The 14,307-nt window shown below is 42.8% G+C and overlaps 1 protein-coding gene across 1 annotated transcript in view; it reads left to right on the top strand.

Moving 5' to 3' along the window:
* The window catches only part of CUX1 (cut like homeobox 1), a 347,690-nt gene extending 333,769 nt beyond the window's left edge, over positions 1-13,921 (top strand). The window contains exons 19-23 of the mRNA XM_087957662.1: positions 1,678-1,761; positions 2,693-2,749; positions 4,725-4,805; positions 10,687-10,751; positions 11,475-13,921. Of these exons, the coding sequence (XP_087813788.1) occupies positions 1,678-1,761; positions 2,693-2,749; positions 4,725-4,805; positions 10,687-10,751; positions 11,475-11,535 (348 nt within the window). The 3' untranslated portion in view covers positions 11,536-13,921. The remainder of the gene's footprint in view (positions 1-1,677; positions 1,762-2,692; positions 2,750-4,724; positions 4,806-10,686; positions 10,752-11,474) is intronic.
* Positions 13,922-14,307: the final 386 nt, after the last annotated feature.

Below are 14,307 nucleotides of genomic sequence, written 5' to 3'. Positions count from 1 at the left end.
GCCAGCCTTTCTGATTGACAAGCTCAGCGTCTTAGCCACTGAGCCACCGCGTCCCTTTTGTGTTGGCCTTACAGCCTCCCAATCAGAATATATCTGGAGATCAATAGATTGAGAGAACTTGGAAACATTTTCTTTGATTCTGGTGTCCCTTTTGATATTATTTAACCCTGGACCTCTGAGAGAAGACGCTGTGTTTGAATCAAAACCATTGATTTGTCTCAAAGAGCCAGCTTGATTTCCCATAAAGCCCAATTCGAATGCCTGCTGTGTCTTTGCTCTCCCTTCCCCTGTATGTCCCCCTTGCCTCCAGGAGGGAGCTCTCTTCCCCTTCCCAAGTCCTCTGGTGAGCTGTAAAAGTCCCAGAATCTCTTGTCAAAAGAGCAGCTGAGAAGAGAGCGAAATGCTTTCCTCGGGAATAACAGCAATCACACCAACCGCTTGCTGATCTCCTTTCCTCCAGAATTCTTTGAAGAGAAGTACCGTGTTTCTCATATAATAAGGCCGGGTCTTTTTTTTTTTTTTTTTGAGCCCCGAAAAAATGGCTAGGCCGTCTTTTCGGGAGTGACTTAATTCTCCCCCCTTGCATCTTCGGGCGGGTGGGCAGCGATGGCTTGGATGTTGACCTCGGCGTTGGTGGGGCACTTCGTATCGGGGTCAACGCAGGCAGCACCATATCCGGGTGTGCAACAAAAGTACTTCCTAACGGCAAGCCCCCCCACCATTCCCCCCCCCATTTCGCATGTTTTAATATAGGCCTTAATTTGGGGGGAGGGGCTTAATTTCATTTCATGCCTATAAAACATGCTGGGACTTCCTATTGGGGGAAGCCGTATTGTTGGAGAAACAGGGTATCTTTTCAGTGATCTACTAGGATAGTTGGTTTCAGGAATCAGTGTCCCCTTGGTCAAAGGAGGGACACCGTATGGCCTGCAGGCTGCTCCCAGTTTTCATGCCCCTTAGAGAAGACGGGGAGAAATGTTTGGACCCCTTCGTGCAACCTCTAAGGTGCATAATTGGCTGGTTATTTTCCCCCCAGGAGAAAGTTTGATGAGACCCATGGAGTAACCTCTGGCAAAAGGTTTGACCAAGCAGCACTATTTAGATCCTATTCAGTCCAGTTATATTCTCTCTGCACACACAAACCAATTAAATTGAAAATGGTTAAGTACCTCCCTCCTATATTTCTTCTTCCTGCAAGGCTGTTCCTGGAGAAGACTTTTATGATCTGCTTGTCCCACAGCACCTCTGACGTGTCCACTTTGAACTCCCACTGGGGTTTTCCTTGTGTCAAGAGAGTGATTACTTCCTGAGATCAATTCAGGGGTGCAGCCAATTGTCCACAGAGGCGAGGGACTCACCTTCACTGGCTGTGTCCAAGAAGAGGCTAAATAGTCATTTATTTATTTTTTGCTTAATTTGGATTCCTGTAATGCAAAATTGCTTATACACTCAATAACCAAAATGAGTTCTATGGATTCCATTGTTGAGTTTCTTGCTTCAGTTTGTCATCCATTTAGGCCATTTTGGCTACATAAGCAACACCACTTCTCTTGTGCTGAACCTTCATGTGTGAAGGGGAACAATCGCTTCGGTGTTACTTCTGAACTGACCATTTTCATCCGTGCAAGTCACCAGGGACTAAGCATCACTTACAAACCCCAACGGTCTCTCTTCCAGGGATCTGGCAGTGACGACACAGAGTTGCGTTACTCTTCCCAATACGAGGAACGCCTGGATCCATTCACCTCTTTCAGTCGAAAGGTAGGGATCTCTGGGGACCTTTCCAAGGGGAGGGGGCGGGGAAAGAGACCTTTTTAATAGGATGGAGAGTGCAGAAATCCTAACAATAATCCTCCAGCATTTGTGGTAGCAAAGATTTATCTGGCCTGTTCTCAAATGCTTCTGCCAGGTTCGGTCAGAACATGCCAAACATGGCTTCTACCAGGCCTACATAAAAATGATAATTTTAGCATTTTTTCATGGCATGGTACTTTGAGCTGTTTCTTCAATGCGACTTGGTGCCTTTCAGTGGTGGGATTCAAAAAATTTTACTACTGGTTCTGTGGGCGTGGCTTGGTAGGCATGGCGTGGCTTGGTGGGTGTGGCAGGGGAAGGCTACTGCAAAATCCCCATTCCCTCCCCACCCCACTAACCTGCTTTCCAGCTCTGTTCTCCTGTGCAGGGCAACAAAAAAAGACCCAGCCGATCAGGAGACAGAGAATACGTGGGGACAAGGCCAGTCAGAGGTGGTATTTGCCGGTTCTCCGAACTACTCAAAATTTCTGCTACCGGTTCTCCAGAACTGGTCAGAACCTGCTGAATACCGCCTCTGGTGCCTTTGATAAAATAATCTTCATTGCCTTGACTTGTAACCTTGTTACAAGAAAGCAACAGCATTCTCATTTTAACGCTGGCAAACTGAGGCTGTAGGATATGATCTAGTGCCACTGAGTACAAAGAGGGTTTAAAATTTAAAAAAGAGATATCTTGCATTTCACTGCAATTTGGTTTAGATGGCTTCTCTTTTAACTGATTGATTAAAAAAAAGCCTAGTAGAGAATTGAACCAGCATCGTTTTGCATTATAGCACCAAAGAGATTAAAACTGGAAATAATTTACTGGCTGATTTTTCTGCTCCTCTCTTGGGAAAACCAGTGGTCTTATCTCTGCTGTGTGATTTTTTTATTTGCAGGAACGTCAGAGGAAGTACCAAAGTCTCAGCCCGTGGGATAAAGCCACCCTTGGCCTGGTAAATCCAAATGCTGAAATCTACTTGCTGCAATTAGTCAGTCTTCACAATGGGAGCAGCAGTCACCTTTTGGGGGGACAGTGCATGTATTACAACAACATCTTTAGCTTTGCTAGATCCTTGGGAAGAATCCAGTGGTCAAAAATACCAAATCCATTTCAGAACTATCTAACAGTAAAACACAATTAACAGCAATGATAATTTGCCATTGCGTGTACTCCCGGTTCAATCTTTTCCATAGGGAAAGCTTTCTCTACTTGGTGGTTGGGTGAATCCTGTCTTCAGCCTCTTCTCCATACCTTTTGAAAGAGGGCAGTCAACAAGATATGACCCGCTTTAGTCCCACGTATGGATGCATATAAGGGCATCCCATAATGGCTGCAGGAAGCTACACATTCATCACACAAAAAGGAAAACCTGCCCAGCCTCACCCAGTCAAGATTGGCAGGCCCTGGTTAGCATCTTAGCAGCTGCAGTGTTCATAGGAATGATCTGAATTAATGAATTCTATTTTTTTATTGGCCACATAAGGAATTTGTCTTTGGTACATATGTTCTCACATAAAAAGAAAAGATACATTTGTCAAGAATCATAAGGTACAACACTTAATGATAGTCATAGGGTACAAATAGGCAATCAAATCATACTAGAAAACAGTCAATATAAATCGTAAGGATACAAGCCACAGAGTTACAGTCATACAGTTACAAGTGGGAGGGGATGGGTGATAGAGAGTAATGAGAAGATCAACAGTAATAGTAATGCAGACTTTGTAAATAGTTGTACAGTGCTGAGGGAATAATTTGTTTAGCAGTGATGGCGTTCGGGAAAAACTGTCCTGTTGTCTAGTTGTTCTGGTGTGCAGTGCTCTATAGCATCGTTTTGAGGGTAGGAGTTGAAACAGTTTATGTTCAGGATGTGAGGGGTCTGTAAATATTTTCACAGCCCTCTTTTTGACTCGTGCAGTATACAGGTCCTCGATTGAAGGCAGGTTGGTAGCAATTGTTTTTTTCTGCTTCATATCTGTAATGTGAAGGAGAGAAAATATACACCCAGTGTAGGAGTCCAGCAGATCAAATGTGCTTTTCAGAGAGATTTTAGCTCATAGCTCCCCGCATCAGGATCCCTTTCTGAGCAAGAAAAATGAAGGAAAGGGAGAAAGAGATGCTTCAGGAACTTTAGACTAAGTGCCAGCAAGTAAATCTTTTTTATGGCTGTCTTTGCTGGAATCGGATCCCTGGTCTTTCAGCCAAATCCTCCGGCATCCGATTCCCCATCAATTTTGGGTGTGTCGCTTCATTAATTCACTCAGCCCACTTTGTACATCAGACTGTCATTTCCTAAGATGTAGCTTGGTCTCTTTTTCTTTCCCTCTGTCATTGTTGTCTCTTTGTTGTCCCTTTGTCTTGTGCTGCTTTTGTGTTTCTTATATTGTTCTCTTTTTTTTTTTCCAATTGTAAACTGCCAGAGTTGCTGGGAGTTGAATGGCATATAAATTTAATAAATTATTATCATGGTTGACCGCAGAGCCAGCCAGATGTTAGACTAGATTTGGCATTTTTGTTCATCTATCAAGTACTTCCCAAACACCTGTTTGATGGTGTTAAAGGTATCATCACAAGATTTAAGATTTCTAACTAAAACTGCCTTTTGCAATTGACTGACTGATAGTGATTTTGTCAATGCCCAGAGTGTTCAAGTGGTGATCCATATGTTGTTGTTGTTGTTATGAAATATTTTAGCTTTCATATCTCCAGAAATCTCAGACAGGTTAGAGGATGATTTTTTCCCCCAATAGCTGGCAGTCAAGATTCAGGACCTCTCTCCATTAGCAACCTTCAAATAAATCCCGGATTTAGGAAGGGCATCATAAATTGACAGGGAAGTGAACTGGTGCAGGATTTGTGTTTCTTCACAAGGTCTCAGACATTCATAACCCTAAAATCTCCTGTCATGTTTTTTATTGTCCCTGCAGGGAAGACTCGTCCTTTCCAACAAGATGGCTCGTACTATTGCTTTCTTCTACACACTCTTTTTGCATTGCCTTGTTTTTCTGGTAAGTGTGTCCCCTCCTCCAGTGATCAGTTCTGACAAAACACACATATTAATATGTCTTTTTGTGGTACAGGTAGTCCTTGACTTACGACAGTAATTGAGCCAGGATATTATGATCATAAGTCTTGTAAAATGGGTCTTCATGTGACCAGACCCGATATTATGACCTTTTGTTGCAGCAATTGTTAGGCAAACCAATCATTGTTGTGGTTAGCCGGCAGCAGGTGCAGATGGCTGAGGAGAGCGAGGACTCAGATGAAGGGCCAGGACCATCAGGGAGTGGACTGCTGCCTTCAGAGATTGTAGGGGCTGGCAGCAGTGATGAGGAGGTTCCCGAGGAGCCTGTGCCAAGTGCACGTGCACAAAGGATTACTCGGAGGAAAGAACAATTACAGCAGCACAGGCAACTTGGGAGTAAGGCGGCAAGGTAATGGCCCCTCCTTCAAGATGATAAAAGCCAGGTTTGGAAAAGCGTTTTTTGCAGATAGCAAAGAAGCTTTGAAACTCAACTGGTGGACATCTTAGTTGTGTTTGGAGAATTTTGTAAATTAGTTCTTATCTCTGGGTTTTTGGCAGCCTTGACAAACAACTTGGCAAGGCTCTTTCTTGTTGGAGCTAATTAGCGGAAAGCAGCCTTCAGAACAGAATTCGTTATTAAACCTTAAAAGTGGGGTGGCTGCTGCCTTTGTCTGTGTTTGCTCTTTGGGAACCTGGTTGGGTCAAAACAATCATTGACTATATATATTTTTTTTGTTCAGAGAGCAGATTTGTATGATGGTTTCCAGAAAAAAGTTGTAAATTGTGGTCATGGGACCACAGGATATTGCAAACAGCCATAAATGGGGGCCGTTTGTCAAGTGCCTAAAATGCAGTCCTATGAGCTGAAAAGTAACCTCAGAACTGAGCTGAATGGTTACTAAGTAAGCGGTTGTAAGCTGAGGATTACCTGTAGGGGCTACCATCACCACAGCTGATGCTGCTCCTGCTGCTAAGGGCACCATAGTTAACAATAGGAAAGGAGCTAATGCTGGGGTTTGCTTAAGGGAAATACCTGGTCCTCTAAATCAGTGGCCCCCAACCTTTTTTGAGCCAGGGATCGGTTTCACGATTATTTATTCTTCCACGGACCGGTATCTGAGTAACACGAGACTCCACCGCCATCGGGCTTTTCGTTCGAAGCCGCCGCCCCCCCTTCGACGAAACTAAGGCGCGAGCACCCAAACGCCGCTTTCCAACTGAAAACCCGGAAGCACTTTCCAACGGAAAACCCAGAAGCAACCGAAAACCTGGAAGCGCCGTCGAAACAAGATGGCGGCGCCCAAGCTTTGCGGCCCGGTAAAAAATGATCCACGGACCGGTACCGGTCCGGGGACTGGTGGTTGGAGACCCCTGCTCTAAATCAGTATATCTGAACCACAAACAACTTTAAGATCTGTGAATTTCCCACAATTCCTCAGGCAACAGGTTGGGTTGGGGAAGGTTGGGGCAGTCTAGATTTTTGTTCCACCCACCCGAAGAAGGTCTGTCTGCTGGCATTACTGATGGACGAGACTGGGAGCTTGCCTGCTCTGTCAGATGTGGAAAAGGAGACAGAATTATAGGAATCAGACAGTTCTGCAAAATCACCTGGCCCTAGGCCACGAAGGGCTGTATTGTTCAGTTGTCTTTCATCCTTGGCAACTTGTAAGATTTGTGGACTTCAACTTCCAGAATTCCCCAGCCAGCATGCTAGCTGCCAGATTCTGGGGGTTGAAGCCCATACATCTTTAAATTGCTGAGGTTGAAAAATGCTGCTGTAAACTCCCAGGCTTTAGATTTGCAAAGTGGGAACTTGCCCAATTGGTAACTTGATAAAAATATCAGACACTGTCGGTCCCAAGCTGTTCTATTTTGGGCTGTTTAACAAAATACAATTGTCTCCACCAGCTTCCCTTGAGTTCCCTTCTCCAGTTTCAATTGCAGACACAAGAAGCATTCTTCCCTTTGTTTTTAGAAGTATATTTGTTTTGCAACAGCTTTTGTCTTAGAGGAGGAGGAATACATCTTTTAAGAGACTGCATACCACACACAGTCGTTTGTGGTCATGCCTGATTTAGTGATGACTAAATTAGTGATGACTACTTTTTCTCCAGTGGTGGATTCACAGCAGGTCCTGTTCAACCAAATAAGGATTAACATAGTCCTAAAAATGAAGAAACAAATACCGTAACCAGATAATAATTGCAGATATCAAGATCTTCTTTATTCTCAATTGTTGCCCGTACTGAATGAAGATTGTCCCAAATAGTTGGGGTGGGGTAGGCTGGGAGGACCTGATCTACAAGAAAAATCAGCCATAGGTAAAGCAAGTTAAAGAGAAAAATGATCTTTACTTTTCCTAGCCTAGCTCTTCTCCCTACCATAAAAATAACTTGTTAAACTCAAGAAATTAAGATTTCTTCTTTTAAAAATGCAAGATGTGTTATACAGTATATAGGCGGTCCTCGACTTAAGAGCACAAATGAGTCCAAAATTTCTGTTTCTAAGTGAGGCGGTTGTTAAATGAGTTCTGCCCCCATTTTACAACTATTTCAGGGTAAAATCTGAGCAAATCCTTTCCAAAGGATTGAAGTAATTTGGTTACTAGATAAAAGAAGTATTAATATGAATGTTTCTTTGTCCAAAACCTCCTATATACAAAACCAAAAAACAATAGATCTGTAAATCATTATATTGGCTAAATATAGTTGAAGAATAACTGTGAAGATATATATTTAAAAATATCAGGGTTTTTTTTGAGCAGGTCTTCATGTTGCAATTATAACATTTACACGGTGACATTATTCATAAGAAAGAATAACTAGGATTTACACTTTCCTTATCCTCTCCTGAAAAGTATCCCCACTGCTTGTTTTATTATCACAGGAGCTCTCAGAAATCCTTAGGGACAGAGAGAGAGAGAGAAAGGGTTGAGAATAGGCCCCTCCTTCACCCTGTTTTGCAGTGCAGAAGAGGCTGATTAGGTAGGCTGAGCTTCCCTACAAGACAGAAACATTCCTTGAGGCTAAATAACAGGAACCAGACTGTTCAGTGAAAACGGCTGAACGGTTGAACAGATCACTTCCCCTGCGCAGGTGGGCAGCTGGCCAGCTTCAGAGTTCCGTTCAAAGAGCTGGCTCTCTCTACCACTTGCAGTGCCTTTGGACCGAGTCATCTTCAGCCACGTGGTGGATGTCCCTGGATGTTACAGTCTTCTTAAATGATCCAGACAGTTTTATGGGCCAGAGCCCAGAGTGTAAAAGGATCATGAAACCTTAGCAGAATAACAAAATAGCAGAGTTGGAAGCTCTTCTAGTTCAACCCCCTGCAGGAAACCCTTTCAGACAAATGGTTGTCCAATCTCTTCTTTGTACTGGAGCAGCCACGACTTCTGGAGGCAAGCTATTCCACTGATTAATTGTTCTAACTGACAAGAAATTTCTCCTTAGTTCTAGGTTGCTTCTCTCCTTGATTAGTTTCCACCCATTGCTTCTTCGGGTTCTTTGGAGAACAGCTTGGCTCCCTCTTCTCTGTGGCAACCTCTGAGATATCGGAACTCTGCTATCATGTCACTCCTAGTCCTTCTTTTTATCAAGCAAGAGTCAGACATACCCAATTCCTCCTTTGTATGTTTTATCCTTCAATCCCTAATCATTTTCGTTGCTCTTTTCTGCACTCTTTCTAGCTCCAACATCTTTTTTTTATCTTGTGGCAAGCAAAACAGGATGCAATATTCCAAATGTGGTCTTGCCAAGGCATTATAAAGTGGTATTAACACTATAAGACATCTTGATTCTATCCCACTGTTAATGCAGCCTAGGATTGCATTGGGTCATATAAGGCATAAGACCTCCTTCACAAGTATTTGTTTGGTCTTGGTTATTTTTATTGATGATTCAGCTCACCTAATCCTGAATTCTAAAGATTGACAGCTCTATCTATTCTAAGAACAGAGGAGGAAAAAAGAACCCATTGAACTAGAGGACTGTACTGGGTGATTTGTCCAAAGACATTCCATGGGTAAAAATGGACTGGAATAAGTTCTAGCCCAGCATCATAAGCCCCAGACCACACTCGTTCTTACCTCACCGTATGAAAGAATTAATTTTGGTGTCTTTTCACTTTTACCTCTTTCTTCTTCAGATAGGAATTCAGGGCACTGTACTTGATTCCTTCCACTTCTCCTCTTCCCTCCCCTTTACTTCATTCGCCCAACAATCCTGTGAAAGAGAGTGACTGCTGGTTCAAAGTATTCGGCCACCTTTGAATCTGGTCTTAAAGTAGAGCAGTGCAGTCTTTCTGGGGCCAACCACTTGAGAGAAGGAGCCAGGAAGTCTAGCGATTATGAGGTTCATCTAGGACAGATACTAGGACTAGGAAACCTTTTGGACTAGGCGCTTTCAGCTCAACTCAAAACGAAGGGAAATCTTCATTAAGCCACCGTCAGCTCCTAGAAGGGGGGAAAAAGTCAAATAAATATTACATTCTGAGCACCCAAAAGTATTTTTATAAAAATCAGAAATATTATAAAAATGAAGAAACAAACATGGCCAAAATCTCATTTGCAGACACAGAGATTATGAAATTCTGCTTTCTGGCTACATTACCGTCATTTTTATGACTTGTTTGTACTGATTTTGAAGGCCAGGACTGACCCTCCCTTATTTTATTTCATCTTTCTTTACACTAGCGAGACCTTCCTTCATCCCAGCTCTCAAGTTCCTTTCATCCTAGCCAGTGTAATAGACTACACTTCCCATCCCTACCTAGCACATGAAGGGCACAAGCCAGAGGAAAGCTCTTCTACCTTAATTCACCCCATGGGCTGTCTAGAGGGGTTGATGCGGGATATAAACTACCGTTCTAAAAAATATGAAGGTCTGTTGCTAAGGGTGTTTTCTTTTTAATGTGGGACATTAAACCTGAGACATTCCCGTTTGCCCAATTTTTGAGGATCAGTTAGAGCAGCATGCTGCATTGATGAAATGCTTGGGTCTACCCTTAGCTAGGTAGTTTCTCAGCCCAACCTACCTCACAAGATCATTACCGGGAGAGGTCTATGGGTAGTCCCACAACTGGGACCAGAATTTTCATTGCTAAGGAAGGAAATTAACGAGTCACATGTGGTTTTTATCTTCCTGCCATGGTTGTTAAATGAATCACTGCAGTTGTTAAGTGAATCCTACAGTCATTAAGCCAGTCTGGTTCCCCCATTCACTTTGCTTGCCGGAAGCTGGCTGGGAAGCTTGCAAATGAGGAGCACATGACCCAGGGACACTGCAAGCATCATAAATACATGGACAACTACCAAGAACCCAAATTTTGATCACATGATTGTGGGGAATGGTATGACAGTTGTAAGTACCAGTTATCAGTGCAACGTTGTTGTAAATTGTGAACGCAGTGACTCTACTCACCTAATCCTGAATTCTAAATACAAAGTTAGTTTTTTCGGTGCTATTATAACTGCGAATTATAATTAAATTAAAAGTTGAGGACTACCTACAGAGGAGAAAGTGTTTCAAAAGAAAGAGAGATTATATATTTAACAAACATAGACAGATGTGCAATCTACACTACCCAAGTTGGTTCATTTTCTAAAATGCTACTGTCCAAATGTGCATGCCGCTTCTTTATTCTTTATTCTTTTGCTTTTATTTGTCCTAATCCAAGTACTGAAGTACAAGGTAAAAGGTTCTCTACAGCAGCCAGGAAAGGCAAAGGGCATATTTCTCCAACATGGCAATGCAGACCCAGTAAATTCAGCATTTATATTAGAACCAATCAGAAGACCCAGTAAAACCACCACAAACCTCCCAGTCATCACAAAACAATTAATGGACTGTCTTTCTTTGGTTCTCCAGGTTCTCTACAAGATAGCATGGAGCGAGAGCGTGGGAAGAGACTGTTCTGCCTATTGTGCTAAAAAGTAGGTGCCCGAAGAACCTTCCCAGGCTAACTGGAACCTGCGCACAGCATACATTTTTAGTGGCCGTTGCTTTGGCCAAAAACAGCCTTCTCTTTTGAGAAAGGGGGTGAAGCATTTTAACTGGGCTCTTTGCAAGGAGCAACGGCCCCAATTGCTTTTCTGTACTCCTCACAATCTTGTGCCTCGCTGAGTCAGCCGGTCACACAGGCTGCTCCTTCATCTTGAAGGGGCACAGGGTTGACTTGGCCTTCCATCCTTCCGAAGTCGATAAAATGAGGACCCAAGTTGTTGGGGGCAATATGCTGACTCTGGAAACTGCTTAGAGAGGGGCTGTAAAGCACTGTGAGGCAGTATATCAGTGTGCATGCTATTTCTATGGCTATTTTCCTACCCAGTCTTGACCTGTGAACATGCATCCAAAGATAAAGATGTTGAATTTATTTACTTTTATGTCTCCTCCTTTTTGGCATGCAGCCTAAATATCAAAAGCTAAGACTGTTTTGTCCTTGGGTTCTGCTTTGGATCTATAGGAGCTCAGGGTGAGGGAAAGGGTTATGACACCCACCTCCTGGGAAGAACCCTGAACGCTTCTGCATCATGTTCATTGTCTTCTCCCCAGGTTACTTAGTTGGGTGAATTCATTCTCTTCGATCCATGAAAACATGCTGTAAATTCTAGTGACTCAATCTACTAAATACGCTGATGCTGATTATTTTCTTCCAGGTATGCCGATCACCTGCACAAGTTCCATGAGAATGGAGACAATGGGAATATCTGGAAATGAAGGTGGAGCCACGCATGAGTGGCCTAAGCCTATTCCCCACCCCAGAGCTGCCCTGCTTTCACCCTCGTCCTTCTCCTTCCCCTACAAAAATGTTGATGGATCCAAAAAGATCGAATAACTACAGCTAAATACTTGCATCCCATGGCCCCTAAATACATGTTTGCCCCTTCCTTCCAAGTATTCTTCCAAGCAAGAACCACCAACATTTGACAGAAAATTGCTCGTTTTAGTAGTCATTGGTTTTTGTCCTCGAGGCCAGAGTTTCTCTGCCTTGGAGATTTTAAGATCTGTGGATTTCACTCCCAGAATTCCCCAGCCAGCTGTTCGGTGCTGGCTGGGGAATTCTGGGAGTTGAAGGCCACAGATCTTAAAGTCACCAAAGCTGAGAAACACTTGCCTGGGTAAAACAGCATTAAATATCTGGCCAACTGAACACATATATTTGAATGAAGAAAACATAAAAATACACAATTTTAGCAATGTTGCCCCCATGTTCCCGGCTATGCTCTAGCAATGGGGTGGATAGTGATATTTGGCTGATAAAGTTGTCCACCCATAATTTAGAGAAAGGTGAGGAGGTCCCTGAATTTCAGTCAATGGTCTCTAGCTGCAACTGACAGATTCACATATCCCGGTAGATTTTTAGCTGTGCCTTGGAGACACATTTGTTTCACTAGGCAATCAAAACTGTGAACATTCCAACTTGCCCACATGAACAGCTGGAGGCGCCCCGTGGGGAAATCGGTGTCGACATAGCCTGGGAGACTCATTATATTTACATGGGAGCATGACTAATTGAAGTAAAACCCAGCGGGTTGGAGTTTGGCTTGTCTCAAGTGAGGAAGTTGAATTATCTCTTAAAACTTGTCCATCAGGACATTTTTCTAAGATCGTTAAAAGAATCTATCCTGCAACGTCATTGATTTAACTTGATTTCTAATTCTTTAAGTCACTATTTCTCAACCTTGGCAGCTTTAAGACGAGTAGACTTCAACTCCCAGAATTCCCCAGCCAGCATCGCTGGCTGCTGGGGAATTCTGGGAATTGAAGTACACTCATCTTAAAGTTGCCACGGTTAAGAAACACTGCTTTAAATCATTATTTCAAAGATAGGAACACATTGTATCTGTGAGTGTTCTTTCAATTTCTCTTCTCCCTGATCTGCTCCGTTGACGGAACAGGTTTTTATTTCTAAAGTCCCATCCCTGCGACGCCCAAATAGTTCGTGGTTTGCATGACTTATCTGAATCAGGCAAGCTTCTAGAGTAACCTGCTTTGTGCTTATTGTGCAAATCATCCTGCCTGGCTTTTAGTATATACTGTATATATATTATACAGCAAGGAAATCTTGTAATCATCCAGACATAGGAGAGAAATTGTGTGTGTGCAGACGGCTCCAGGGATGTGTCAAAAAAAGTCAAGACAGCATGATCAAACCCCATCCCTCTTTGATCATGAGGCCACAGCCTCCATCTTGTTTTATTTGACCCACTGTGGATGCCTCATAAAAGCTCTTTTCCTCCTCTTCAGATCAGAAAACACAAAGCCACTGTTGTATGTTAAATTTCTTCAATAGATTTTAGAGCTTCCTCCCAGGTTTGACCTCCGGTGTAAATTTCTGCCATTTCTGAAATAAATATCCTTACCAGGATAGCATTGCTAAAGAAAGAAATCCCTTCTAAAGAAAGGAGCCACTATCTGCTAAGAGTGGAAGTGCTTTCTGTTTAACCAGAGAAGAAAATGCTCTCTAGAAAAGTGTACAAGCTTCATGTCAATTCTTTGTTAATTCTGTTGTGATTTATAGATTCCCCGCATTGTGAACAACTGGGGAAGCCCCAGCCAGTCTCTTTGGCCAGTTTGGGACTGAATAATGCAACCATTAATCACATGCAGAAAAAGGAAGGGGCTAATCTGGGTGACTCCACCACACGCTACTGGCGGCGTCTGTAAAACAACAACTCGTTTTGTTTAAGGCTCCAGTTGAAGTGGAAAAACAAACATTGAGAAAAGACGGCTTATCGGCTTTGGAAGTGGCATAGTAAATATTCTTCCTTTTGCGTGGAGGCAGGAAATTTCTGTTGCAGAATGCTTTTCCTCTTCCTTACTCAGTAGGGTAGGGCAATATAGCAATGCCCTGGGCAGAATTAAGACATGGGTCGTGTCCTGGGATGGTAAGCAGAAAGATGCCATCTTCTTCCAGATGTACAGACTTTTTGGTCTTTTAAAAAGTCCAGGGATTTCTGAATGTCCATAGTTAGTGTTTAATAATTTTGCAATCAAGGGGTGTGTGTGTGTCCATGGAGGGGGAGGTTAGTGCTGATTGAAAAAGACTCTTGATTTTTCTCTTCTCTTTCAATGATGAATAAATTGCTTTACCTGCATTGAATGCAATGTGGTTGGTTTTTCTTTTCTCCAGAGCGAATCTCTTTCTGGTCCCCAAAAGAAAAAGAAAAAAACCTGAAAGAAAAAAAGGATTTATTTTTTTGCCTGTGGTTTGTAATATCTGAATCATTTATGAATGCCAGGCAATGGACTGATAGGTAAGTCTGTGGCTGGAAGCAGTTAGATTTTTAGCCCCAAGTCAGATTCAAATGGGTGCTGCAAATCCAGCCACATTTCTGTCAAGAATTGAAACAAAACATTCCCAGGACACTTTAACCAACCTGGCATGTTGTTTTTTTTCCACCAGTAAGTATTGCCTCCGGAACGATGTTTCTAAATCTCAGCAGTTTTAAGATGGAATTCAACTCCTAGAATTTCTTCCCTGCCTGG

Source organism: Notechis scutatus, chromosome 1 (genome assembly GCF_049901735.1).
Source record: "Notechis scutatus isolate UNSWTSFEM ecotype Mainland chromosome 1, rNotScu1.2, whole genome shotgun sequence".
NCBI lineage: Eukaryota > Metazoa > Chordata > Lepidosauria > Squamata > Elapidae > Notechis > Notechis scutatus.
This window is presented reverse-complemented; position numbering and strand designations above follow the sequence as displayed.